At 47.0% G+C, this 25156-nt stretch overlaps 1 protein-coding gene across 1 annotated transcript; it reads right to left on the reverse strand.

Annotated features, from left to right (window-relative positions):
- LOC110685662 lies at positions 1-24812 on the reverse strand. The gene is made up of 4 exons (XM_021862194.1): positions 24723-24812; positions 24219-24496; positions 1464-1694; positions 1-541 (listed from the first exon to the last, which is right to left on the reverse strand). The coding sequence occupies exons 1-4, from the start codon at positions 24810-24812 to the stop codon at positions 1-3; spliced, it is 1140 nt and encodes a 379-aa protein (XP_021717886.1).
- Between the last annotated feature and the right edge of the window lie 344 nt (positions 24813-25156).

The following is a 25156-nucleotide window of genomic DNA, read 5'->3' on the forward strand; positions in this document are numbered from 1 at the left end:
TCAACAAGTGTGTAATAATTGTGCTATATTCGAATCAAGTGTATCAGATACTTCTGCAATGGAATCAAGTGACAAAAGTATTGAAGGATATAAATCAAGCACATTCAAAATGGTTTTAAAGTGAGATCCCCAACGAGTATCACAAGGTCTACATAAGCCACGTTCTTGATTTAAACCAGTTCCCGATTCAATTTCACCCAAAGATAATGCTTCTACAACCCCTTGACGTTGTTTTTCTCGAAGAAATTCTTTCCTCTTAGGTGAACCTCCCACAAAGTTCAAGAGAGGTGCAAGTACGTCAACAAAAAGCCAACCACAATCTGAGTTTTTCTTAGCAAGTGCAACTTGTGTCAATTGAAGTTGATGAGCAAAGCAATGAACAAAGTATGCTTGAGAACATTCATTCAATATTAGAGTTTTAAGGCCATTGATTGAACCTTGCATATTACTTGCCCCATCATAACCTTGACCTCGAACTTGAGAGAAAGTTAAAGAGTGTTCCATGAGTAATGACTCAATAGCAGCTTTGAGAGTCAAAGAACTAGTATCAGGAACATGCACAAATAATCAAGTCATAACATTCAAGCTTTAATAAAGTCAAGTGACGATAATCAAGTCATAACATTCAATCTCTAATCAAGTGACGATAATCAAGTCATAACATTCAAGCTTTAATAAAGTCATACAAATAATCAAGCACTAATCAAATCAAGAAATTTCACCCAAAAAAAAAAAAAAAAAACTCATACACTGATATAGTGATATTAAACATACTGATAATTTTGATTTAAACATTTAAATTGATGATTTCATATAGAAATATAGAATCTAATCTCTATAATCTTATTGCAATGTAATTATATAAATTAAAAGTTTAAAACTAACCTCAAAAAAATCGAATTTGGGGAGCCACTGCACGAGCACGACGCTAACAAACTCACAGACGAATTGACGATTTGACGGACGCCTTACTCATACCTGACGGAGAAGCACGAAAAGGCTGTCGGGCTGCCGGCGAGGCGGCGATACGGTGAACGGCGACGGGCTTGGGTAATTGGGTGACTTTGAGACTTAGGGTTTCAATTTGGGGGAATTGGGGATTTGGGGATATTTCTGCCTTCTGACTTTTCTAAAATCGTGAAATTGTGAAAATGAGGTTGTAAAGCCAAAAAAAAAAAAAAGTTTGAGAGTAATGGGAGTCGAACCCGTATCTCATATGTGGTAGGATGGGGAACAAACCACCAGACTACAAGCTAAAACTCTTGATACTTAGTTTTTTTTTTTTATAGAAAATAATAGGTTGTCTGCGGACCCACTATGACTACACGTGGGTCCGCCACTGGACACGAGGAAAGAAATATGCAAACAAATAAAATAAAAATAAAAAAATTATTAAATTAAATAAAACAATAAAATAAAAATCAAATGGCCTCAAATTGACTAGAAATCGTGCTGTCTTAAACTCTTGATCTCTTATACATACAGTAGGAACTCTAGAAGACGCCGCAGAAATTTCACCACCACCGATGGAACTCTCCTTAATCGTTTCCTTAATCAAATGGACCACCTTCGGTATCAATTCAACAATCAATCTTTTCTCAAACCTCAAATTTGGGTCTGAATCGCCATAAACAGCTTCTGAAAGAGCTCGAATAGCCGAATTCGCCGAAATAGTGAGATGTTGAGGAATCCGGCTTAGAAGAGGTGAAGTTAAAGTGTATGAAGAAGATAGCAATGCACAGAGGAGAGAGAAATCCCTAATCTGAGGAGATATGTTGGTGGAAATGGATGTTTTGGAAGGAAGAAGGGATTGAAGGAGAGATTTTATGGAGACATTGTGAGATTCAGGGGGATTGTAAGGAGTTGTTGAAAGTAGTTTTTGAATAGTGAAAAAAAACCGGGTACCTGTGTCCCGTCCCGGATAATTTGGATACTCGGTATTCGGGTACCCCGAATTATCCGGGACGGGACATGGGCCGACTTATCAACTACCCGAAGATCCGGGTATCCGGATTTTCGGGTACCCGGATCTGAACACCCCTAACCACCGCCACTACCCCCCACATTAGACCACCACCACTCCACCACCCCCTAACTAACCCTAACCCTAAGTGTAATACCCCGAATTTTGGGAAAATATTTTAATAATTCCTAGAATTTTTTAAATTGGAGCCAAAATGAATTTGAAATTTTGGCGCCAAATATAAGCACTTAACCATTTGAATAATTAATTATTTTCGGATATCTAAATTAATAATATTGGTTTAATTATCTTTTAAAGGTCAATCCATATTTTTTTAGAAATTCCAAGAGTTTTAAAGATAATACCTAATATACATTATGATTTTTAACAAATTTTAGTTTGATATTATCTAAAATATTTATGTATTTATAATAACTTAATTTAAATATCAAATTTAATTATTTTATCCATTTAAATATGATTTTCGTTTTTAATAATAATTAAAAAAAACAGATTTTTTTCTTAATATCAGCTGGCCGAAAGTTTTCTATCTATATATATAAATAAAAAATAATAATTATTTTGTTATTTCTATCTTATTCTTTACTTAACCATTAAACCCTCTCCATCATCTTATTTTATCCCTATCTTCCTTCTTCTAATCCTCCAATCAAATAAAACTTTATCAACTTTCTACTCATCTTTTACACCCAACTAATCTAGACTTAATTTGGTTCAAGTACCTTAACAACCCCAAAACTTATCATGTTTTCTAGTAATCATATCATACATTAATCTCTATCTTTTCCACCCTTAATCACCTATAAATAGACCCTTAATCCCCTTCATTCATTCACACCAAAAACCAGAATTTCCTTCCTCCTCTTTATTCTCTTAAACCCACGGTCCTCTTATTCTCCCCCTTGTTTCCTTCCTCTCTCGTACTACAATTGTTTCGGAGTTTTCTGATGTCCTGCAGGAGAGTTACAATTCCGAGACTGGAACCGGACGCCTGTACCTGCAAAACAAACGGATGCTCCGGATGATTGGAGATCCGCCTCCGACGGTCAAGTTAGTACTTGATTAAGGAGTAATTAATGCGGAAATTAAAGTGATTGGGTCTCTCTAGGTGAGAGAGTTTAATGTGTGTAATCTGCGTAATCTCCCTTAATGAGGATTAAGGGAGGTATTTATAACCTCGGGAAACGTGCCAATCTAGGTTTAGGTTAACCTTGGGCTGATTGGGCTTCCCACGGAAGTTGGGTCTAGGTGACCGGTTATCCCAGGTGTCATGGGAAGGACACGTGTCGTGTCGTAATTGGTCCATAGTGGACGGATCATTGCTTGACACGTGGCAGGCTCCTATTGGCCCATGTGACGGACACATGGCGGAACCTGATTGGTCCACTTGTCAGATGGTGATTGGTGGGGAAAAATCCCCTAATCATTTGCCCCTCACAAGTGGCACGTGACTGGTCACGTGTTACCTGTGACAGGTATCGCCCTGTAACAGGCGACGACTTGCTACAGGTGTCACTCGGCGAGAGGCCGAGAGATTCTCCCGCCAAAATTTTGAATTCTGGAAGTGACCCTTCGCCTTCTCACTTCGCCTATATAAAGGAGTGTTGACTTCGGTCATTTTCACACTTGAAAACTTTGTGAGAGAACATTCGGACCCCTGAACTTGCTCTGACATTTTGGACCCTTTCTGCCTACCGCCTGCTCTGACAAGCCGACTGCAAAGGATTTTCAGAACTTCATCAATCGTCACTCGTTCAGGTAACCGTCGGTTCTCTTACTCTTAATTTTCTCTTTATTCTTTTTTGAAATGGCACCACGGAAGCACACGACACGACCTAGGTTAGTGATCACCCGGTCACTGGGGACGACTGAATCTAGGACTAGGAGTGCCGCCTGCCCTTTTCTGGACCCATCTTTGCCCTTTATACAAAGTCCGACTGTATCTGTGTCTATGCAGAGCATGATGGCCAGAACAAAAAAGACTGCCAGGATCTCAAACTCAGACGGCTCCTCCCATAGGGTGCCGATTAGTGAAACATCTGACCAGGCGCCAGATGTGGAAGTGAAACAAAGCGGCTTGAAAGCCGACAGTTCTGAGGGAGGAGTCAAAGTGACCCCTTCCCATTTTACAGTTGACAATTCTACATTCTCTCCTGCTCCTTTTAAAGGAGAGGAGGCGGGCCCCTCCGGGAGAGGGGAAGAGTCGTCCTCTTCGGACTCGTCAGAGGATCCGAGTCTAGCTCTTTTGTCCATGCTTCTCTGGACACAGAAGAGAAAAACAGTCGCCTGCAAGAGGCGAGGCTTTCTCACGCAGTTGAGAAGGGGGACGATTGGGCGGAGCCATCCGCCTCTCACCGAGAGCAAAATACCCCCTACTACTGCACGGTACCTCGGGGCCGGATCACAGCCATGCAAGAGAAAGTGGAGAGCTTTATCGCAAACCACACAATGGGCCCCGACTTTTTAGTGTTCGTGCCGGATCCAGAAGACACAGTCGTCTGGCCGGCTGGTACCAGTTATGATGGCGCCTGCTTTGGCTGCTACGAGGCGGCCATCAAGGCTGGGCTGCGCTTCCCACTACATCCGGCTGTTCAGCGGATCTTGGATGGGTATGAGTTGGGGTTATGGCAGTTAGCCCCGAACTCTTGGGTCAACGTACTCGGCTATGTGGCCGGGTGCGAACTGCACGGGGTGGAGCCAAACTTCGAGGCTTTCGCCCACATGAACTACCTTAGCCGGACCCCTAAGGCAGGCGGTACCGGCTGGTATCAATTGACGAGCCACAGGGGCTACCTCATGACGAGAGGTAAATCAAACAAATGGAAGGACTGGCGGAGCACCTTCCTTATCATTGAGAGTTCAGACACAGAGCTGAACAAGCGCTTCAACAGGTGGAACAGGAATCCGCCCCTTCTTGCAGGCGGCCGCAGCATGCCGCCTGTTCCCCCCAAGGCTAAGAAAGAGATCCTAGATAAAGGACTCTTCAAAGTAGAGTCGAAGGTGAACTCTACTTCAGGGGTACGAGAGCAAGTACCCCTGCACTGCGTCCCGAGCTTCAAATGGCTCTACGACGAGTACTTTTTGGCCGCCTGTGGCCTCAGCAGTCGGTGCTCAAGAGGTAGCCGGCCTGTCAAATACTCTGTTGTTCCATGCATTTCTTGTTATGACTCTTATTAACTTTGCTATTTGTTTTTGCAACGGACGCCATGAGCAAAATTACCGCCTCCAAGACTGCGGCGGCCATGTTGCGGGCCTCCATCATGCAACAGTCTTCAACCGACTCCCCCAACAAGGGGGCACCCTTGGTGGGCTTCGAACCTTTCACCCTCTTTTTGGAGTTGTGTTTATGCATATACTGACTCTTTTCTTCTTTTTTAGACGGGCGCTCCAAGAGCTTCTTCTTCCCAACAGCCGGACCCCAAGGCCCGGAGGACGACTGTTGCGAGCTCTCCTGGTTCTGCCAGGAAACATGTGGCGGCTGAGAAACAGCCGGCCACTTCTTCTAAAACTTCAGCTGGGCCACCTAGAAGTATGAAATTATCCTTGTAAATTTTAGACTTGCTCCCTTCTTTACTAGGTCTAATCCGTTTGTTTATGCTTGATGCAGCCGGCCCTCAGGAGCCTGACTTGGTCGAGGTGGCCAAGTCTATGATCAAGGTCGTTCCTCCAGCTGAAAGGGAGGCGGTCAGGGGTGTCGGCACCCTTGACCTAGACGGGATTGCAGGGGTCCTTTCTGAGGTATACTTAGCATATTTTTGAGTATTTGAATTCCAGGACGCCTGTTTTCTTTTTTGTTTGGAAACTGACGCCTGTTCCCATTTTTACTTAGGCCCTGCTCCGAGTGAACGACCTCTGCAAGCCGCTTGACTGGAAGAACAAAGAGGTAAAGGCTGCAAAAGCTATGGCCGCCTCTGACTGTGATAAGGCAATGTTTCAAATTGCCCAAAATGAAGTTCTGACCATTGATATTCTTTATTATCAGGCGCAGGCTACCGCCGCTATCCGGGCTCAGTTAGAGGCGGCCCAGAAGAGGAATATCGAGCTGGAGGCGACCATCAACAACCTCAAGGCCGAGCTGAGACCTCTTCGCCAAAAGATGTCCTCATACGAAACCTTGGAGAAATCCTTGGCGAGCGTAAAGGTACGCCTGGTGACCCAGGAGAAGAGTCTTACTCAGGAGCTCTCGGAAAAGGCCGAGCAAGAAAAGAAAGAGTTGGTCCGGGAGATGATGGAAGACTCTGCTCAAATCCAACGCATGACTTGGGGCCACCTCTTCCCCAATGCCGACTTTGCCTCATGGGAAAAAACGTACCGCCAGTGTTCTGATAGATATAATCAAGAGATCCTGGCGGCTGCTGAGGAAGAGGCGTTGGAGGAGGAGGAGCAGCCGGTAGTGGCGCTTGTGCCGCTTGGGGGTAATGCATCAAAGAAGGATGCAGCTGAAGCCGAGTCCAGCAAGAAGAGTGCTGACCAGGCGGCAGCTGCTAATATTGAAGATCTGCCCCCTTCTTAAGCTTTATGTCTTCTTTCCACGGCCTGCGTGCTGTTTGTTTGTATTTACCCGGCCAGGGGCCGGGGCTCTGAATATTTTGCCGGTCTTTAATGACCGGCTTCCTTTTAATGAATATTTTTGTTTTGCTTCAAATTTGTTTAAGTATTGAATATTCTGATATCCAATTGTACACTATACCGACTGTTTTACATGGCCGATAGTTGCAGACAGGTACGGATAGTTAGTCACGCCGCCTATGCCCCTGGACGACTGGTTGTCTGTTTCCAGGCTAGACGATCAGTCGGCCATTTATCCAATCGGTATTCAAACCATTTTAAAGACTGGATCCCCTTTAGGCAGGCGGTCCTGTCATTTGTAAAATTAACCAAGTAGGAAAGTGGTTTGACCAAGTAAACATGATTGTTACCTAGTTGCCAAGTAACTGAGTAGTAGAGGTATCAAGCGGTTGGTACCGGTTGTTCCTCTTTATTCGCCAATGTTTGTTGGCTTTTAACTCATAGGTTGTTAACCTAGCTGGAGTAGTGGTTGAGAGCCCCTGTTTGCTAAAAACAGGTGGACGACTCATACCTTTTAGGCTCCATACTAAGTTTGAGAGAGTGACTATGAGTTAACTTTGGTGTTACTCAGTCGTTGTCACTCCTGCTTGAGTAGTAAAGGTACCAGGCGGCGGAGGCCGGCTGATCCTTTTGATTCGCCAATGTTTGTTGGCTATTAACTCAAGAGGTACCCCCTGCATTTATCCCAAGTAATACAGGCGGTCATCTGACTCAGATGTCAACTGCTACCACTGGTTTGGTTAGTGATAGAGTTATCCTTGTCTCAAAAACGGCTACGTGGTTTCCCTTGGGGACAGTCGTATAGGTGCCGTGTAATTAGTTTATAGAGCAATGTTCCACCCAAAAGGGAGCTGCTCTCTGCGACGAATTTCATCCGGAGGGATGCCGACGGACGCCTGCTATGATGTTGGGACAGGTCGAATTAGTTTAAAGATTGGATCAGTTGGCTTGGCGCCTGGACTGATCATTCGGCTTGTGGAATTGGTTAGTTCTTGGTGAACGTAGGTGCTAAGTAAGAGGAGGGTAGCCGCCTGTTTAGGCACAGGGTCGGCCAGACCCTGATCATTTTTAGCTAAGTATAAGGGGGGTGGCTGTGTGCTTTGGAACCAGTCGGCCCTCTTCTATGGAGAGTAGCCGACTATATATCCAGACGACATGCCCCTATGGTGAGAGTAAAATATTCAATGGAGAGTAGCCGACTGTAAAGGTACAGGCGGCATGCCCCTCTGAAGATAGAGTAAAATACTCAATGGAGAGTAGCCGACTGTAAAGGTACAGACGACATGCCCCTCTGAAGATAGAGTAAAATACTCAATGGAGAGTAGCCGACTGTAAAGGTACAGACGGCATGCCCCTCTGATGATAAAGTGAAATACTCAATGGAGAGTAGGCGACTGTAAATGTATAGGTGGCCTGCCCCACTTAAGTAAGAATAAAAATTAAACATGGAGAGTAGCCGACTGTTTTTCAGTAGGCATGCCCCTCTTAGGTAAAAATGAAAACTGAGTATGGAGAGTAGCCGACTGTTTGTTAGTAGGCGTGCCCCTCTTAGTACAAAATTGAATATTAAGTATGCAAACTTTTATTAAGTAGCCCTTGACTATTTATATCATTCAAAAGAAATATTTCTTAAGATTATCTGCATTCCAAGTTCGATGCAACGGTTGGCCGTCTGGTGTTTCCAGACGGTAGGTACCGTCCCTGACCTCTTCACAGATTCGGTAGGGTCCTTCCCAGTTGGGAGTTAGTTTGCCAGACTCATTAGCCCTTCCAACTGCTTCCATTTTTCTAAGTACAAAGTCCCCCACTTTGAGTGGACGCCTGTGTACTTTTTTGTTGTATGATCTAGTCATTCTCAGGCGGTAAATTTCATGGCGCAAGACAGCATTGCCCCTCCTTTCAGGAAGTGAGTCTAATGCCAGGCGCATGGCTTCCCAGTTTGCCTCTTCGTCATATAGCATTACTCGAAGAGTCGGCTCGTAGTGTTCTATTGGAAGAACAGCTTCCGCACCATAAGTTAGGAGGAATGGAGTTTCTCCAGTTGCCCCTTTTTCAGTTGTCCTAATGGCCCAGAGAACATGTGGTAATTCATCCGCCCATAGGCCGCCTGCTCGTTCAATCTTTTTCTTGAGACCGTCTGAGATGATTTTATTGAAAGCTTCTACCTGGCCGTTTGCTTGTGGACGGCCGACTGATGCAAAGTAGTGTGCAATTCCTTGGTCACCCAACCAGCTTTTGAGAACAGGCGTCTCAAATTGGGGACCATTATCAAAAACCATAGACATGGGAACCCCGAACCGAGTGATGACATTTTTCCAAATGAATGAAATTACATCCTTCGTCTTGATTCCCTTTACAGCCTCCGCCTCTACCCATTTAGTGAAGTAGTCGACGGCAACAAGTATGTACCTCCTTCCGCCTGTAGCAGGCGTATAATGACCTAGAATATCCATGCCCCACTTAGCAAACGGTAGTGGGCTATGAATGGTAGTGAGGTCAGTAGCCGGACGGTGAATTAGTTTTCCAAACCTTTGGCACTTGTCACATTTTTTCACCATCTCCATCGCATCTGCTTCTAAAGTAGGCCAAAAGTAGCCCTGCCGCCTTGCCCGTTGAGCAAGCGTCCTACCGCCTATATGGGAAGCACAGTAACCAGAGTGAAGATCGTCTAGTATTTCTCGTCCCTTTTCTGGAGAAACACACTTTAAGAAGGGTTGAAGGTACCCCCTTTTGTGAAGTTCTCCCTTTATTATTTCAAAACTGGTTGCTCGTTTTTTCAGTGCTACCGCCTGTTGTCAATCATCCGGCAGGGTACCCTTTGTCAGATATGCCCTGATTGGATCCATCCAGGTTGAGCTTCTGTCTAAGATTCCAATAGGTTCTTCCTCAATGCTTCTCTCCATTACTTCCCAAAAAACAGTTCGAGGAGTATCACAGGAGGCGGATGATGCTAATTTTGAAAGTGCATCCGCCTGGTTGTTTTCTGATCTCGGCACTTGGGTCAGACGAAAATCTTCAAGGGATCCGACCGCCTGTCGTACCGCCTGTAAATACTTGATCATGGCCGGATGGGTTGCTTCGTATTCGCCATTGTACTGACTCACTATCAATTGTGAATCGGAACAGGCGTCTATTTTTCTTGCCCCTGCCGCCTTGCACATGCGGATTCCGGCTAGTAAAGCTTCATATTCTGCCTCATTGTTTGAGGCCTGAAAACTGAAGCGTAGAGCATACTCGTACCTGTCGCCCTCTGGCGACTGACATATGACGCCTGCTCCACAACCATTTGAAGTAGAGCTTCCATCCACATATACCTTCCAGACTTGGTCTGGAACTTGAGAGTCAGGAGGACGAGTCATCTCAACAATAAAGTCAGCAAAGGCTTGCCCCTTCACTGCTTTTCTAGGCTCGAAGGTAACTTCGAGGCTCTGTATTTCTATGACCCATTTGATCATTCGGCCTGACGACTCCATGATGGTCAGTGGCCGCTTGATAGGTTGGTTTGTATACACGACGACTGCATGTGCCAAAAAGTAGGGCTTCAATTTTTTAACAGCCATGAAGAGTGCAAGACCAAATTTCTCCACTAAGGGATACCTCAACTCGGCATTTTTCAGTACGTGACTGACAAAGTAGACCGGGAGCTGACAGCCGTCTCTTTCAGCAAGGAGAACAGCGCTTAACGCATGATCAGAGACGGCCAGGTACATGTAGAGTACTTCTTTGGGCAAAGGGCTGACCAGCCTCGGCAAGGAATGCAAGTGAACTTTCAATTTCTGGAAGGCCGCCTCAGCATCCGGCCCCCATTCAAACCTTGCCTTTTTCTTAATTGCCTGGAAAAAGTATAGGCATTTGTCGCCTGATCGGCTTAGAAATCTTCCCAAGGCCGCCAGACAACCTGTTAACTTCTGAACCTCTCGGATGGTACGAGGCGACTACATGTCGATGACCGCCTGCACCTTCTCAGGGTTCGCCTCTATTCCTCTCTGATTGATAAGGAATCCGAGAAATTTCCCAGACTCAACTCCAAAGACACATTTCTTGGGATTGAGCATGACATGGTGCCGCCTGAGTGTGGCGAAAGTTTCTCGGAGGTCCGACAGATGATCTTTCTGAAGTTTAGACTTGACAATCATATCATCAATATATGCCTCGACATTTCTCCCAATCTGATCAAAGAACACAGTGTTTATCATTCGCTGGAAAGTGGCCGGGGCATTCTTAAGACCAAACGGCATGACCGTGTAACAATATAACCCCTGATCAGTGACGAAGGCCGTCTTCTCCTGATCTTTCTCCCATAAAGGAATTTGATGGAAACCAGAGTAGGCGTCCATAAAGCTCATCAAAGCATGGCCGGCTGTTGAGTCGACCAGGTTATCAATTTTAGGCAGAGGGTAACTGTCTTTGGGGCACGCCTTGTTTAAGTCTGTGTAGTCTACACACATTCGCCAGGTGCCATTCGGCTTTTTAACAAGCACCACATTTGCAACCCAGTCTGGGAAGTAACATTGCCGAATGAACCCTGCATCAAGTAATTTTTTAACTTCGGCGGCTGCCGCCTGACTTCTTTCTTCGCCATGGTTCCGCTTCTTCTGCCGTACCGGCTTCTTTTTCGGATCCACGGCCAGTTTATGTACCGCCAGATCAGGACTAATGCCTGGCATTTCATGGACTTCGAATGCAAAGATGTCCTTGTATTCTTTCAATAGTTTGTGAAAGTCGTCACCCAGGTCCCTTAGAGCAGTCGTCCCAACCTTGATTGTTCTGTCAGGACGCGAGTCATCTAAGATGAGGTTCGTATGCTCACCAGCTGGCTGAGGGCGGAATTCATCCGACCTCTCCTCTGCCAATGATTGCTATTTTCTGTCTTTTCTTGCGGCCCCTGTCTGGGATGCCTTTCTTTTCTTGCCGCCTGCTTCTTGAACAGGCGCACTCTCCTTGACATTGTCAAGGTCTATTTTTCCACCGCTCGACATAGTGGCCATAACAGTGGGCTTGACATCCGAGAGATAGCACTCTTGGGCCATCCTCTGATCTCCCCTTAGGGACCCGACTGTTCCATTATCCCTCTAAAACTTGAGCAACATAAGAGATGGGATTATAACAGCCTTGGAATTATTTAGGGTTGGTCGTCCCAAAATCATGTTGTAGGCCGAGAGTTCTTCTACTACCAGGAACCGGACTACCATGTGTCGTCCTTCCCCTTTTTCGCCCAGGCGGATGGGTAAATCCACTCGTCCCACTGGGTGGACGACTCCTCCTCCAAACCCTACTAAAGGGTAGGATGTCGGATGTATGCAATCAGTCTGATATTTTAGTTTCGACAGACATTTGCTACTGATGAGATCTGAGGAGCTTCCGGTATCTATGAGGATTCGGCCAACTCTCTGGTTGGCCACTTTACATTCAATAACGATAGGGTCGTCATACGACCCTCTTACCCCTCCTAGATCTTCTTCAGTGATGACAATCTCAGGAAATGAATATTTGGAGGGCCGTTCTTGGTGAACGGAATTTACACCTAACTGTCTGATATTGTCTTTGTTGCCCCTAATAGTGGGGCCGCCTCCTGAGAAGTCGCCTGCAATGGTGTAGACGACTGCATCATCTGTATCGGAACTGTCGGCCTGTTGATACTTTTTGGCCGACTGCTTTTTCGAGGAAGTGTTCCCCGTAGATTTCTTGACATAAGTGTCAAGATCACCTTGCTCAGCCAGGCGGTCCAGATACCGCATGAGACTGATGCATTCATTGGTGTGATGACCAACATCTTCATGATAATCACAGAATTTTTCTTGGTTCCGGTTGTTTGCAGAACCCTTCATGGGGACCGGCTTCTCAGTTGAGATCCGTCCCTTGATTTCCTTTAGGATAAATTGGCTATCCTTGTTAAACGCATACTTTGGGGAGTATGGTTTGAATTCTTTTTTCTTTTTCTGGGCCGGCTGTTTAGAGGAATCAGCCGCCCAGACCTCTTTTCTCTTCTCGTCTTTGTTTGACGACTGTTTCTGTCGTCCTTCTCTTTTGTCGGACCTTCTCCCGTCTGACTGTTTTACCGTACTACAAAGATCAGTCGCCTGTATATAGGCTTCCGCTTCAATCAAGGCCTCTTGAAGAGTCGCCACCCTCTTTCGGACCAAATCAAATTTAAAGGTCGACCCGTCTTTGAGACCTCTGAAAAAGTCAGTATAGGCTACTTCATCCGGTAACCCTTGAATTTGTATTCTCATCAGGTTAAACCGCCTGATGTAAGAACGAAGCCCCTCCTTCTCGCCCTGCTGAATTGTTCCTAAATCAAGGGTCGTCTTCTTCGCAGGGATGTTCATGGCGAAGTTGGAGGTGAATAAGTAAGAAAGCGTCTTGAAGTTATTTACACAACCAGTCGGCAGGTTGCCGAACCATTGTTGTGCGATTCCTTTGAGAGTCGCTGGGAAACACTTGCACCAAGTGGGATCATCCAACCCTTGAAGGTACATCAGGTTGGTGAATGCCATCAGATGGTCTTCTGGGTTAGTAGTGCCGTCATAGGCGCCTACTAATACATTTTTCACTTTGGCCGGCTGAGCGGCTTCAGTAATTTCCTTGGAGAAGGCCGACGGCTGTTCACCAAGTCTAAGCAACCGTAGTTGCCAGTCCATAGGTTGGACATTTTTTGCTGCATGTCCACCAAACGGAGGTGGCTGTAAAAAATACTGTCGTTGCGGTACAAACGGTAAGTTTGGTACCGCCTGGTCGCTATGAAAGCCGGACCGACGGGAGGTGCCGCCTGACTGACTCTCATGATACGACTGAGTATGCCTCATCGAGGTATTTCGCAGACTGTCTTGGAAGTTTGAAGTAGAGGCCGACTCTGACAATCGGTCACTCTTCTTCTGCTCTAGCAGTAGCCGAGCGTCTGTGTATGTTTTCCTCGACCCGTCCGCCTGAATATGACGAACAGGTTTCCTATTTCCTGGAGTAGGAAAACGGTATTTTGTGAAATCAAGGGCAGGTGGCTCCCACTTCCTAGATTTAGGATGAGGGGTCGCCTCTCGCCCTTGAACTGGCTTCCTTTTCCGTGAAGTGGAGGGTTTCTTAGCCGACTGCTCCTTGTCCAAAGCAGGCGGCTTCTTGTTGATCAACTCTTGAATTTCTCCCTTGAAGTCCCTCATGAAGGTCATGAGTTCGTTCCTTGTGATGGGAGCAGACCCATCAGTCGGCTGCTGCCGAACAGGCGGTGCGCCTGCTGGCTCGCTTCCAGTTTGAAGATGTTCCCGTTCCCTCCTTTCGGTATGACGGGTACGTCAGGCCCTTAGGGTCCCGTCTGAAGCTGTGTGAGCTTCAACTTCAAATTCATTCTCAGTATCGTGGTCCGACTGAACTAGAGGGTCGTCCAGGGGACGTCTCTCTTCAGGAGCCGGTACAAACGTGGATTCCATCTCAGAAGTACTCTCCCCACAGACGGCGCCAAGATGTTTCGGGGTTTTCTGATGTCCTGCGGGAGAGTTACAATTCCGAGACTGGAATCGGACGCCTGTACATGCAAAACAAACGGATGCTCCGGATGATTGGAGATCCGCCTCCGACGGTCAAGTTAGTACTTGATTAAGGAGTAATTAATGCGGAAATTAAAGTGATTGGGTCTCTCTAGGTGAGAGAGTTTAATGTGTGTAATCTGCGTAATCTCCCTTAATGAGGATTAAGGGAGGTATTTATAACCTCGGGAAACGTGCCAATCTAGGTTTAGGTTAACCTTGGGCTGATTGGGCTTCCCACGGAAGTTGGGCCTAGGTGACCGGTTATCCCAGGTGTCATGTGAAGGACACGTGTCGTGTCGTAATTGGTCCATAGTGGACGGATCATTGCTTGACACGTGGCATGCTCCTATTGGCCCATGTGACGGACACATGGCGGAACCTGATTGGTCCACTTGTCAGATGGTGATTGGTGGGGAAAAATCCCCTAATCAACAATCGAAGCCGAACCACCACTGTTGTCTTCTTTATCGACCTTGCTACCCACCATTGCCACCTATTGCTCATCCTTCCTCAAGGGTTGCTGCTGCCCGCAAGGTGCTGCTACAGTTCTTGCCTTTTCCTTCGTCTCCATGGCACTGCTACTACTCTTGCATGCTAGCTTCGTAATTGTTAACCAAAAAAAAAATATTCTTGCATGCATAGTACGTAACATACACCATATATCATGTGCTTTTGACCAAAGCACAATGTTAATAATACTTTATGAATTATTATAAAACAAAGTTAATAATTGTTTTGAATTAGAACAAAGTTTAATGGTTTGGTAATTCATGCACAAATAAGAGTAGTATGGTTTGATCTTTAAAAGTGTTGTTTAATTTAATAAAAATTGTTTAGGGTAAAAATTACCCTAGACACGTGGCCCAATGAGGGCCTGACACGTGTCACATACCTATAGCACCATGGGAATCCAACCAGAGGGTGCCACGTGGCATTGTACCCCTAATGGGGGAGCAGATCTTCATCTGCTATAAATAGAGGAATCATCCTCATTTATTGGCATACATAAATACCGACACCAAACCCGAGCAATATTAATTGCGGAATCTCCCGGAATCCGAGAGAGATACCCGTTTACTTCCCGCACGTAATCTCATCCGGAATCATACTAACTTGATCTTCGGAGGCGGAACTCCACCCAACCAAAGTTTCGTGGTTTTGTAGGTACAGAAGTCAGGCGTGCGTTCCCGGTGCTGTAACTCTCCCGCAGGACTCCTCAGAAAATCCCGAAACATTTGGCGCCGTCTGTGGGGAGGGTACCACTGAGATGACATCTGACAATGTACCAACTGTAGAGGGCAGCCGGCCCACGGCTGACCCTGAAGTCCATACGGACCATGAAAGTGGAAGCGGTGACGACTACAATGTCGAAACCTACATGGCCCCAGACGGGTCCGTTTTAGGCGCACCCGTTCCAAAGAAAAGAAGGAACGGGGCCAAGACAAAGCTTGTCCCAACAACCTAGGCGGCAAGCACCCTGGACAACCCTAGGAGGCGGAGGGGGCTGCCCCCGTCACTAGAGACGAACTCATGAATCTCATGACTAGTTTCAAAGGGGAAATTAAAGACATTATCAAGAAGTCAGCTGGCTCCAGCAAGGGTCAATCGGCCAAGAAGGCTTCCATGAAGAAGCCAATTAAATACCGGGTGCCTACTCCGCACCCGAAGCCTAAGGGGGCGGATGGGCCCCTTATCGACCTTTCAAAAATTTGCTTCCCTGAATCAGGGCAGCGAAAGGCCATCCGGCATATACAGCTGGATGGGTCAAAGAAGACTTTCTCTGACGCCCGGTTGTTAATCCAGGAGAAGAGAAGTCAGAGCATGTCTCAGTCGGCTTCTACGTCGACCTACCCAGACAGTTTCCGCAATACTTCGATGAAGCATTTGGAAACCAACCCAGGGAGCCAGTCACACGGCACGTCCGTACGTACTGCTCCTCATGTGATCCATCAGGCCCCATATGTGCCCCAACAACCATATGGATCCGGATCACCCTATATGCAGCTATCCCCCTTTGGAGGACTGGCGGCAAACATAGTCCAGCCCATGGACTGGCAGCTCCAGCTGCTAAACCTAGGGGAACAACCTTCAGCTTTCTCCCGGGAAATAACCGAGGCGGCACATCTGGCCGAGGTTAAGAATGTGTTGGTAGGTACCTAGGACGGTACCACCAACCCGGAAGACCACCTGATGGCATACACCAACCTCATGTACCTACAGGGGTTGGATAATGCCGCTTGGTGTCGATGCTTCCCAGCAACGCTGAAGGGCATAGCCCAACGGTGGTTCGGCAATCTGCCGGCTGGGTGCGTCAATAATTTCAAGACGCTTGTATATATGTTTGCGTCAAACTTCTCCATGAATATCCCTGCCAAGAAGACTAGCCTCGACCTAGGGGCTATCCAGCAGGGAGACAAAGAGGGACTTCGGTCCTATGTCAGGCGGTTTAATCTGATGAGAATTCAGATACAAGGACTATCTGACGAAGTTACGTACACAGAATTCTTCAAGGGTCTGAAGGATGGGTCAACATTCAAGTTTGACCTGGTCCGCAAGAGGGTTGCTACCCTCCAAGAGGCACTAATGGAGGCCAAAGCTTACATACAGGCGATGGAACTCTGTGCCATCATGCACTCGTCAGAGCCCAGGCGGTCTAACAAAAAAGAGAGCCGGCCCCAACAGTCGGCCAAAAAAGAAGAAAAGAAAAGAAAGGAAGTATGCGCAGCTGACCGCCCAGGTCAGTCGTCCCAGAAAAAGCAAAAGAAGTTGGAACCGTACGTCCCAAAGCACGAGTTCAACAAGGACTGCTCCTCCATCCTCTTGGAGATAAAAGACCGGTTGACCATTGAGAGACCGGCTCCTTTGAAAAGCTCTGTCAAAAATCAGGACAAGAGCAAGTATTGTCAATTCCATGAGGACATCGGTCATGACACCAATGGTTGCTACAGCCTCAGGCGGCTATTCGACTGTCTGGCTGATGAGGGGGCTCTAAATTCCTACTTGACAAAGTCCAAGGGTAACCCCAAAAACAGTGGACAACCGTCAAAGAAGCCGGTCGTAAGCTCTGATACCGATGAGGAGCAAATTTACACCATTGCAGGCGGCTTTGCTAGCGGGGGTCCCTCCATCCGGGGTGCCAAGGACAACATCAGGAAGTTGTCCAGCTCAGAGGATGAAGGCCAGGCGTCAAAAGACACCTTCCCTGAGGTCTTCATATCTGAGAAGGACAGGGGTACGGTTAGGCGGCCCCATGATGACCCTATCGTCATCGAATGTAAAGTCGCCAATCAACGAGTTGGTCGGATCTTAATTGATACCGGGAGCTCGTCTGACCTGATAAGCTATCGCTGCTTGACGAAGCTTAAGCACAAGCCCAGTAGTATGCACAAGGCTCCCCATCCTCTAGTTGGCTTTGGAGGCGGGGTAATGCATCCGGTGGGTAGGATTGACCTTCCTATCCGGCTGGGAGGCAAAGGGGAAGGACGACACATGGTCGTCAAGTTTTTGGTGGTCGAGGAATTGACTGCCTATAACCTCATATTGGGCCGTCCGGCCCTCAACGAGTCCAAAGCTGTTATCATCCCTTCTCTCATGCTGATAAAATTCGAGAGGGATGATGGGTCAGTAGGCTCCCTAAACGGGGACCAAAAGGCGGCAAGAGAATGCTATCTCTCAGACGTCAAGCCAACTTCCCATGCAGCCGGCCCTAGCGAGGAACCTACTGACTTCGTGGACAAAGAAGTCGGGCCTGCCCCTAAGGCAGGCGGTACAAAGAGAAAGGCGGACCAACCGGCCCCCGCCAGAAAAATGAAATAGCAATCACTAGCTGGGGAAAGGCTGGATGACTCCCGACCCCAACCGGCTGGTGAGAGCATTGATGTTGCCCTGGACGACAGCCGTCCGGACAGAACAGTCAAGGTTGGGACGGTTGCTTTTGAAAAGTTGGGGGCAGACTTGCTCCAACTTCTGAGAGAGTTTAAATACCTCTTTGCCTTTGAAGTAGAGGAGATGTCAGGCGTCAGCCCGGATCTAGCCGTCCACAAGCTAGCCGTGGATCCCAACATAAAGCCGGTTAGGCAAAAGAAGAAGGATCATGGCGAGGAGAGGTCTTAGGCGGCTGCCGCCGAGGTCAAAAAACTCCTGGATGATGGGTTCATTCGGCAGTGTTACTACCCGGATTGGGTAGCAAATGTTGTCCTCGTCAAAAAGCCGAATGGTACCTGACAGATGTGTGTAGATTACACAGATCTGAATAGGGCATGTTCGAAGGATAGCTACCCGCTTCCTAAGATTGAAAGTCTGGTTGACTCTACAACCGGTCATGCCCTGATGAGCTTCATGGACGCCTACTCAGGCTTCCATAAAATTCCCCTATGGAAGAAGGATCAGAAGAAGACAACCTTCGTCACTGATCAGGGGTTGTACTGCTACACGGTGATGCCGTTTGGTTTGAAGAATGCGCCTGCTACCTTCCAACAAATGATCAACACGGTTTTCACTAATCAAATCGGAAGGAACGTAGAGGCGTATATTGATGACATGATAGTCAAATCCAAGCTCCAGACGGATCACCTAGCCGACCTCCAAGAAACCTTCACCACACTCAGGCGGCACAAGGTCATGCTTAATCCCAAGAAGTGTGTCTTTGGTGTTGAGTCTGGGAAGTTTCTCAGATTTCTGATTGATAAAAGAGGCATAGAGGCCAATCCGGAAAAGGTACAGGCGGTGATTGACATGCAATCACCCTGAACCATCAAGGAGGCCCAGAAGCTAACCAGTTGCTTGGCGGCATTAGGAAGATTCCTCAGCCGATCAGGCGACAAGTGCCTTTACTTCTTCCAGGAAATCAGGAAGAGGTCCAGATTTAAATGGGGAGAAGAGGCTAAGGCGGCATTTCAAAGGTTAAAAGAACACTTGCACTCTTTGCCAAGGCTAGTGAGCCCACTGCCCAAGGAGGTTCTTTACATGTACCTAGCCGTCTCAGATCACTCCCTCAGTGTTGTTCTCCTTGCTGAAAGAGACGACAAGCAGCTCCCGGTGTATTTCATCAGCCATATACTCAGAAACGTTGAGCTTCGGTACCGAATGATTGAAAAATTTGGGTTGGCTCTCTACAAGGCAGTCAAGCGGCTGAAGCCATACTTCTTGGCCCATCCGGTGACTGTCTACACTGATCAACCACTCAAACATCCAATGACTACCATAGAGTCATCCGGCAGAATGATCAAGTGGGATGTTGAAATGCAAAGCCTGGAGATAGCTTTTGAATCTAGACGGGCAGTGAAAGGTCAGGCGTTTGCCGACTTCATTGTTGAAATGACTAGGCCGGCTCAGCCGGAAAACACCGATCAGGTTTGAAAGTTATTCGTAGACGGAAGCTCTACAGTAAACGGCTGTGGTGCTGGCGTGATTTGCAAATCTCCGGAAGGGGATACATACGAATATGCACTACGGTTCAAATTTCAAGCTTCAAACAATGAAGCTGAGTATGAGGCCCTGCTAGCCGGTATACGCATGTGTAAGGCGGCAGGGGCAAGAAAAGTTGACGCCTGCTCGGACAATCAATTGATTGTTAGCCAATTCAATGGTAACTATGAGGCCACCCATCCGGCAATGATCAAATACCTGCAGGTGGTCAAAGATGAGGCGGGGACATTTGACGAATTCTATCTGAGTCAAGTGCCCCGATCAGAGAACAATCAGGCGGATGCTTTGTCCAAACTGGCCTCATCCGCCACTTGTGATACGCCTAGGTCAGTCTCTTGGGAGGTTATGGAAAAAAGAAGCATTGAGCATGATCCCATTGGAATCCTTGACCGAATCTCTACCTGGATGGACCCCATCCGGGATTATCTGGTAGACGACACTTTGCCAGATGCCTCATCAGAAGCGGCAACACTTAAAAAGCGAGCTCTAAGCTTTGAAATGTACAAGGGGGAACTCTTCAGAAAAGGTTACCTCCAGCCGTTGCTGAAGTGCGTTACCCCAAAGAGGGGAAAGGAGGTGCTAGAGGATCTGCATGCGGGCTTTTGTGCTTCACACATAGGCGGCATGACTCTAGCAAAGAGAGCCAGGAGGTAAGGCTACTTTTGGCCTACTCTTGAGGCAGACGCCATGGATTTAGTGAAGAAGTGTGACAAGTGTCAGAAGTTTGGCCGGCTCATACACCGTCCGGCAACAGATCTGACGGCTATCTACAGCCCGATTCCCTTTGCGAAATGGGGCATGGACATCTTGGGTCCTTATACGCCTGCCACAGACGGCAGGAGATACATTCTGGTGGCTGTAGATTACTTCACTAAGTGGGTTAAGGCCGAGGTGGTCAAAGGCATCAAGACAAAGAACGTCATCTCCTTCATTTGGAGGAACATCATCACCCGGTTTGGGGTGCCTATGTCTATGGTCTTTGACAACGGTCCTCAGTTCAAAACGTCTGCCCTCAAGGATTGGTTGGAAGATCGGGGGATCTCACATTGTTTTGCATCTGTTGGTCGGCCCCAAGCAAACGGTCAAGTTGAAGCCTTCAACAAACTCATCTGAGACGGCATAAAAAAGAAGATTGAAAGAGCCGGTGGTCTTTTGGCGGATGAGTTATCTCACGTCCTTTGGGCCATCAAAACAACTGAAAAGGGGGCAACCGGTGAAACCCCGTTTCTCATGACATACCACTACAAGAAAACAGCTTTATTCTGACGGAAAAAATCCGTCGGAATCATTGAAAATTCCGTCGAAAACAAGCCTTCCGACGGAATTCCGTCGGAATAAGTCTGTCGCAGTGGCCCTTGTCGAAAATTTGACCTTTTCCGATGGAATTTCCGTCGGAAGGCATGTTTCCGACGGATTTATTTCTGTCGGCGCTTTTTTGACTTTAATTGAAAATCTGACGCAACGTTCAGACGGAAATTTCCGTTGTAGTTGGAGAGGTTTCCGATGGAATATTCCCTCGGAAAAGTTTTTTTAAAAAAAAACAGCCCATCCCTGTCTAAAATAACCCCCACCCAAACCCACCCTAACCACCCCCACATACACCCAACTGCCCAGAAAAACCCCCACCCCCACCCACCAGCCCAGAAAACCCCCCCCCCCCACACCCACCCACACCCACCACACCCTGCCCAGAACAACCACCACCCATACCCACCACCCATACCCACCCCCCACCCACACCAACCCCACCCTGCCCAGAACAACCCCCACCCACCCCCACCCACACCTACCCCACCTTACCCAGAAAACCCCCCCGCCCACAACAACCTACACCCACACCCACCCCCACCCTGCCACAAAACCCCCCACCCACAACCACCTACATCCACCCCACCTGTCCAGAAAAACCCCCACCCACACCCCACCCTGACCACCCCCACACCCACCTGCCCAGAAAAACCCATACCCACCCAGACCACCCCCACCCACACTACCCCAACCTGACTAGAAAAACCCCCACCCACACCCACCTCACCTGTCCAAAACAACCACCACCAACAACCACTGAAATCGCAAAAAAAGAAAAATCTAAAAAAACGCAAATAAATTCAAAGATGCGAAAAAAAATAAACAAAAACAATTGAAATCGAACAAAATATATAAAATATACAATTAATCTGAAATTGATAAAAAATAACATTACAATTATATCAAAAAAAAATTATAATCAGAATTGTTTAAAAAAAAACTAGATCTACAATGATGTTGTTGTCGTTGCTGCGTGTTGTCGTTGTTGTCGTTGCTGCTGGTGTGGTTGTTGTTGTTGTCGTTGCGCGGTGGTTACTTATGTTGTGGTCAGAAAAGGGGAAAGAAGAGGAGAGAAGGAGGAGATCTATAAGAAGATAGAGAAGGAGAATGAGAAAAAGAGAAGGGGAAAGAACGAAGAAAGGTGAAAGAGAATAAGAGAGGAGAGAGAAAGAGAAGCAGAGAGGCGGAGAGAGAGGAGAAGAGGAAAGAGAATTGAATAGGGTTGGGCGAGGGGAACCAATTTTTAGGGTTTAGTTTTTTTTTTCTTTTTTTTTAAAATAAGATTCCGACGGAATATTCCGTCGGAAATTTCCGACAGATTTTAATTCTATCGGAAATTCAATGTATCGACGGAAAAATCCGTTAGACACATCCGACGGAAATAAAATCTGTCGGAATATAAATGTTCCGACGAAATATTCCGTCGGAAAGCCCATAAATTCCGAGGGATTTTTATTCCGTAGGAAATCCGTCGAAACTTTCTGACGGAATAAAATCCGCCGGAATATACAGGATTTCCGACGGAATTTTGTGTCCGTCGGAAGATGTCCGTCGGAATCTGGCCTTTTTCTTGTAGTGTATGCCACTGAAGCTGTCTTGCCAATTGAACTTTATGAGCTAACACTCCGAGTTATGCTCTATGATGAAGAGGCTAACTCGGAGGCCATGCGCCTAGCATTGGATTCACTCCCAAAACGCAGGGGCAACGCCGCCTTGCGTCATGAGATATACCGCCTGAGAATGACGAGGGCTTACAACAAAAGAGTACACAAGCGGCCCCTCAAAGTTGGGGACTTTGTGTTACAAAAAATGGAAGCAACCGGTAGGGCAAATGAGCAGGGAAAGCTAACCCCCAATTGGGAAGGCCCCTACTGGATTTTTGACGAAGTCAGAGGCGGAACCTGCTGCCTAGAAACCCCAGACGGTAGAAAGCTACCCAGAACCTGGAACGTAGTTAACTTGAAAAAGTACTACTTCTACGGAGATGTAATCATTTTTTGTAAATAGAGTAAATGAATGAGAGAAATACTTTATTCCAAATTCTTTTGTGTATCAAAGTCCCAATGAGAACAACACATCCGGGCATCTTCCAAGTCCCAATGTGAAAAACACATCTGAGCATTTTCTAAAACTTACTTGTGCAAATAAACAACCGGGCACCCGTTTGCCCAAACTAAAAACGAAATGCTAAGTACCTAACTTAGCCGTTTAAAGGCACAGAGCCAACATATTTAAACCGCCTGCTCTACCCATGAGCAGGCATCCGGCAACGCCCTTCCGGGTGAATTTATCGAAGAGAACATCTCCCTTCCGGGTGGTACATTGTTCTAAGCGTCAAAACGTCGGACGACCTTAACCGGCTAGGTTAAGTTTATGACCATTCGATTGACCTGTTGCAAACAAGATAGAGCCGGTTATTACCCCAAGGCAATACAGACGGTAAAATTAAATCTTGTTGTGCAGTCGGCTATTGCCAAAAAGCACTCCAGCCGGCTACCGCGCCCATTAGTCGACTTCAAAACTAATCGACTTCTAAGCAATATTGAAAGATCTTAACTAGCTGATTACCCCAAGGTAACCCAGCCGGGGAGATTAAATGTCAAGTCACAACTGCTCGTCGCCCCAAGGCAATACAAGCGGTAAGTCAGACTTCTGTCATCAGCCGGCCTTTGCCCAAAGGCACCCCAGCCGGCCCCAACTCCCCATACAAACGATCGCATAGACCCCGATTTCATTCTATCCGGGAAAACCTGTTATATTGATCCGGATAATTATGAACGGCTACTTGCTTAGTGTTAACACTAGACAACCACCCGTCCAGGGGCAGACATAGCCAACACATACGGCAATATTAACAACATGCCAAATAGCAGAAATTCAATAAGTTGCAAAAATGGAGGACATTGAACAAGTATTGCGAAGAAAACCGACTCAGTCGGCATATATATATATATATATATATATATATATATATATATATATATATATATATATATATATATATATATATATATATATATATATATATATATATATATATAACATCAAATTTGTTCAAGTGTCAACCGGACCCCTTGTCCGGCGAAAGATACATTGAAATACACGGCTCACAGGCCGGAGAAAAAAAAACAGAGTAGAAGACATAAAGCTTAAGGTTGAGGCCCAGCCGGATCCTTAGAGGCGGTTTCTGGAGCAGGGGGGACTATCTCTTGATTTTCATCCTGGTTCTCTCCCCCTCTGAGTCGATCTCCGCCTGCATGGCGTCGATCTGCTTTTTAACCCTCTCCTCATAAGGCTCTGGAGCCGGCTGGTTTGTTTCCTGCGCATCAATGGCAAGATCTGCGTATTTGTAGGCAAGATCTCAGATGGCGTACTCCGTATTCGGGTGCACCAGGGACCAAGCCAATTACATTCGGTTGGCGCAGTCTTGCTCATTCTCTTCAATGAGTCGGCTCTGTTCAGCCTCCAGCGTAGATTTGAAGTTCTCGCTGGCCTTGGCCTCCTCCTTCTTCAAACGGACGTTGTCAGCCAGGAGAGTTGTATTCTCCTTCTTGGCCAGGTCCAGAAGTTTGGAAGAGTCAGTCACCTTCTTCAAATCCGCCTCAACATTCTCTTTTGCCGCTTGGAGGTTGAAAATCTTGGTGTGGGCTTCATTGAGAGATTTTTGAAGGGTTTTGATGGAGTCCGCCTGTTACATGATTATGCCTTTAGTTTTTAATTCATGCATAATCATGGAATATTGGGCAACGTTATTGTGCCTTAGACGCATCCCGTTTAGCACGTCTTACCTCCTCGCATTTGCGGGTGTAGGCCTTCTTGAGCCCCTCCACGCGCAGCATTGACTGCAAAAGCCCAAGCGGTGTTAGAAGGGGTCAGGCGGCATAATAACTTAAACAAATTGGAATAGCGTTTACCTCAGCCAGTCCGGCCATAACCTGGTCAGCGTTGAAGGTGTGGATCCCTGGGATCGCCTCCTTCTCCTCTCTGGGTATGGCCTTCAGCATGGCCTGGGCGTACTGCTGTACATCCGGTCAGCGAGAGGAGTGATCTGCACCAAAAAAAGATGGTGAGAAGGCAACATACTTCCCTCCTACGGACTGCCGGCTGCTAGAAGAGTCTTCTGGCCGGAGCTGGGAGTGCGACTTGACCCGCATAGGCTTGCCAAGCAAAGAAGGGTTGAAGGGGTCAATAGTACCTTGGGATGTTGGCAGAGGGTCGTGACTGCCCTCAGCCGGTACAGAGGCGCCAGATGCCCTAGGCGGCGCAGTCTCCATCTCGGGGACATCCGGCTGCCTGGCTGTTAGTTCAAACCCCAGGCCAAGGTTCTTGACAGACTTACCCCCAACCG

This window comes from Chenopodium quinoa, unplaced genomic scaffold, assembly GCF_001683475.1.
Source record: "Chenopodium quinoa cultivar QQ74 unplaced genomic scaffold, ASM168347v1, whole genome shotgun sequence".
NCBI classification, from domain to species: domain Eukaryota; kingdom Viridiplantae; phylum Streptophyta; class Magnoliopsida; order Caryophyllales; family Amaranthaceae; genus Chenopodium; species Chenopodium quinoa.

Excerpts from the sequence above, each read along its gene's own strand:
- LOC110685662 (XM_021862194.1), bottom strand. The coding sequence starts at position 24,812 with ATGCTGAAGGCCATACCCAGAGAGGAGAAGGAGGCGATCCCAGGGATC. Across the intron at positions 24,497-24,722 it reads TTATGGCCGGACTGGCTGAG|GCGGACTCCATCAAAACCCT; the intron begins GTAAACGCTATT and ends ATCATGTAACAG. Across the intron at positions 542-1,463 it reads GTATGTATAAGAGATCAAGA|TTCTTTGACTCTCAAAGCTG; the intron begins GTTTAAGACAGC and ends TCCTGATACTAG.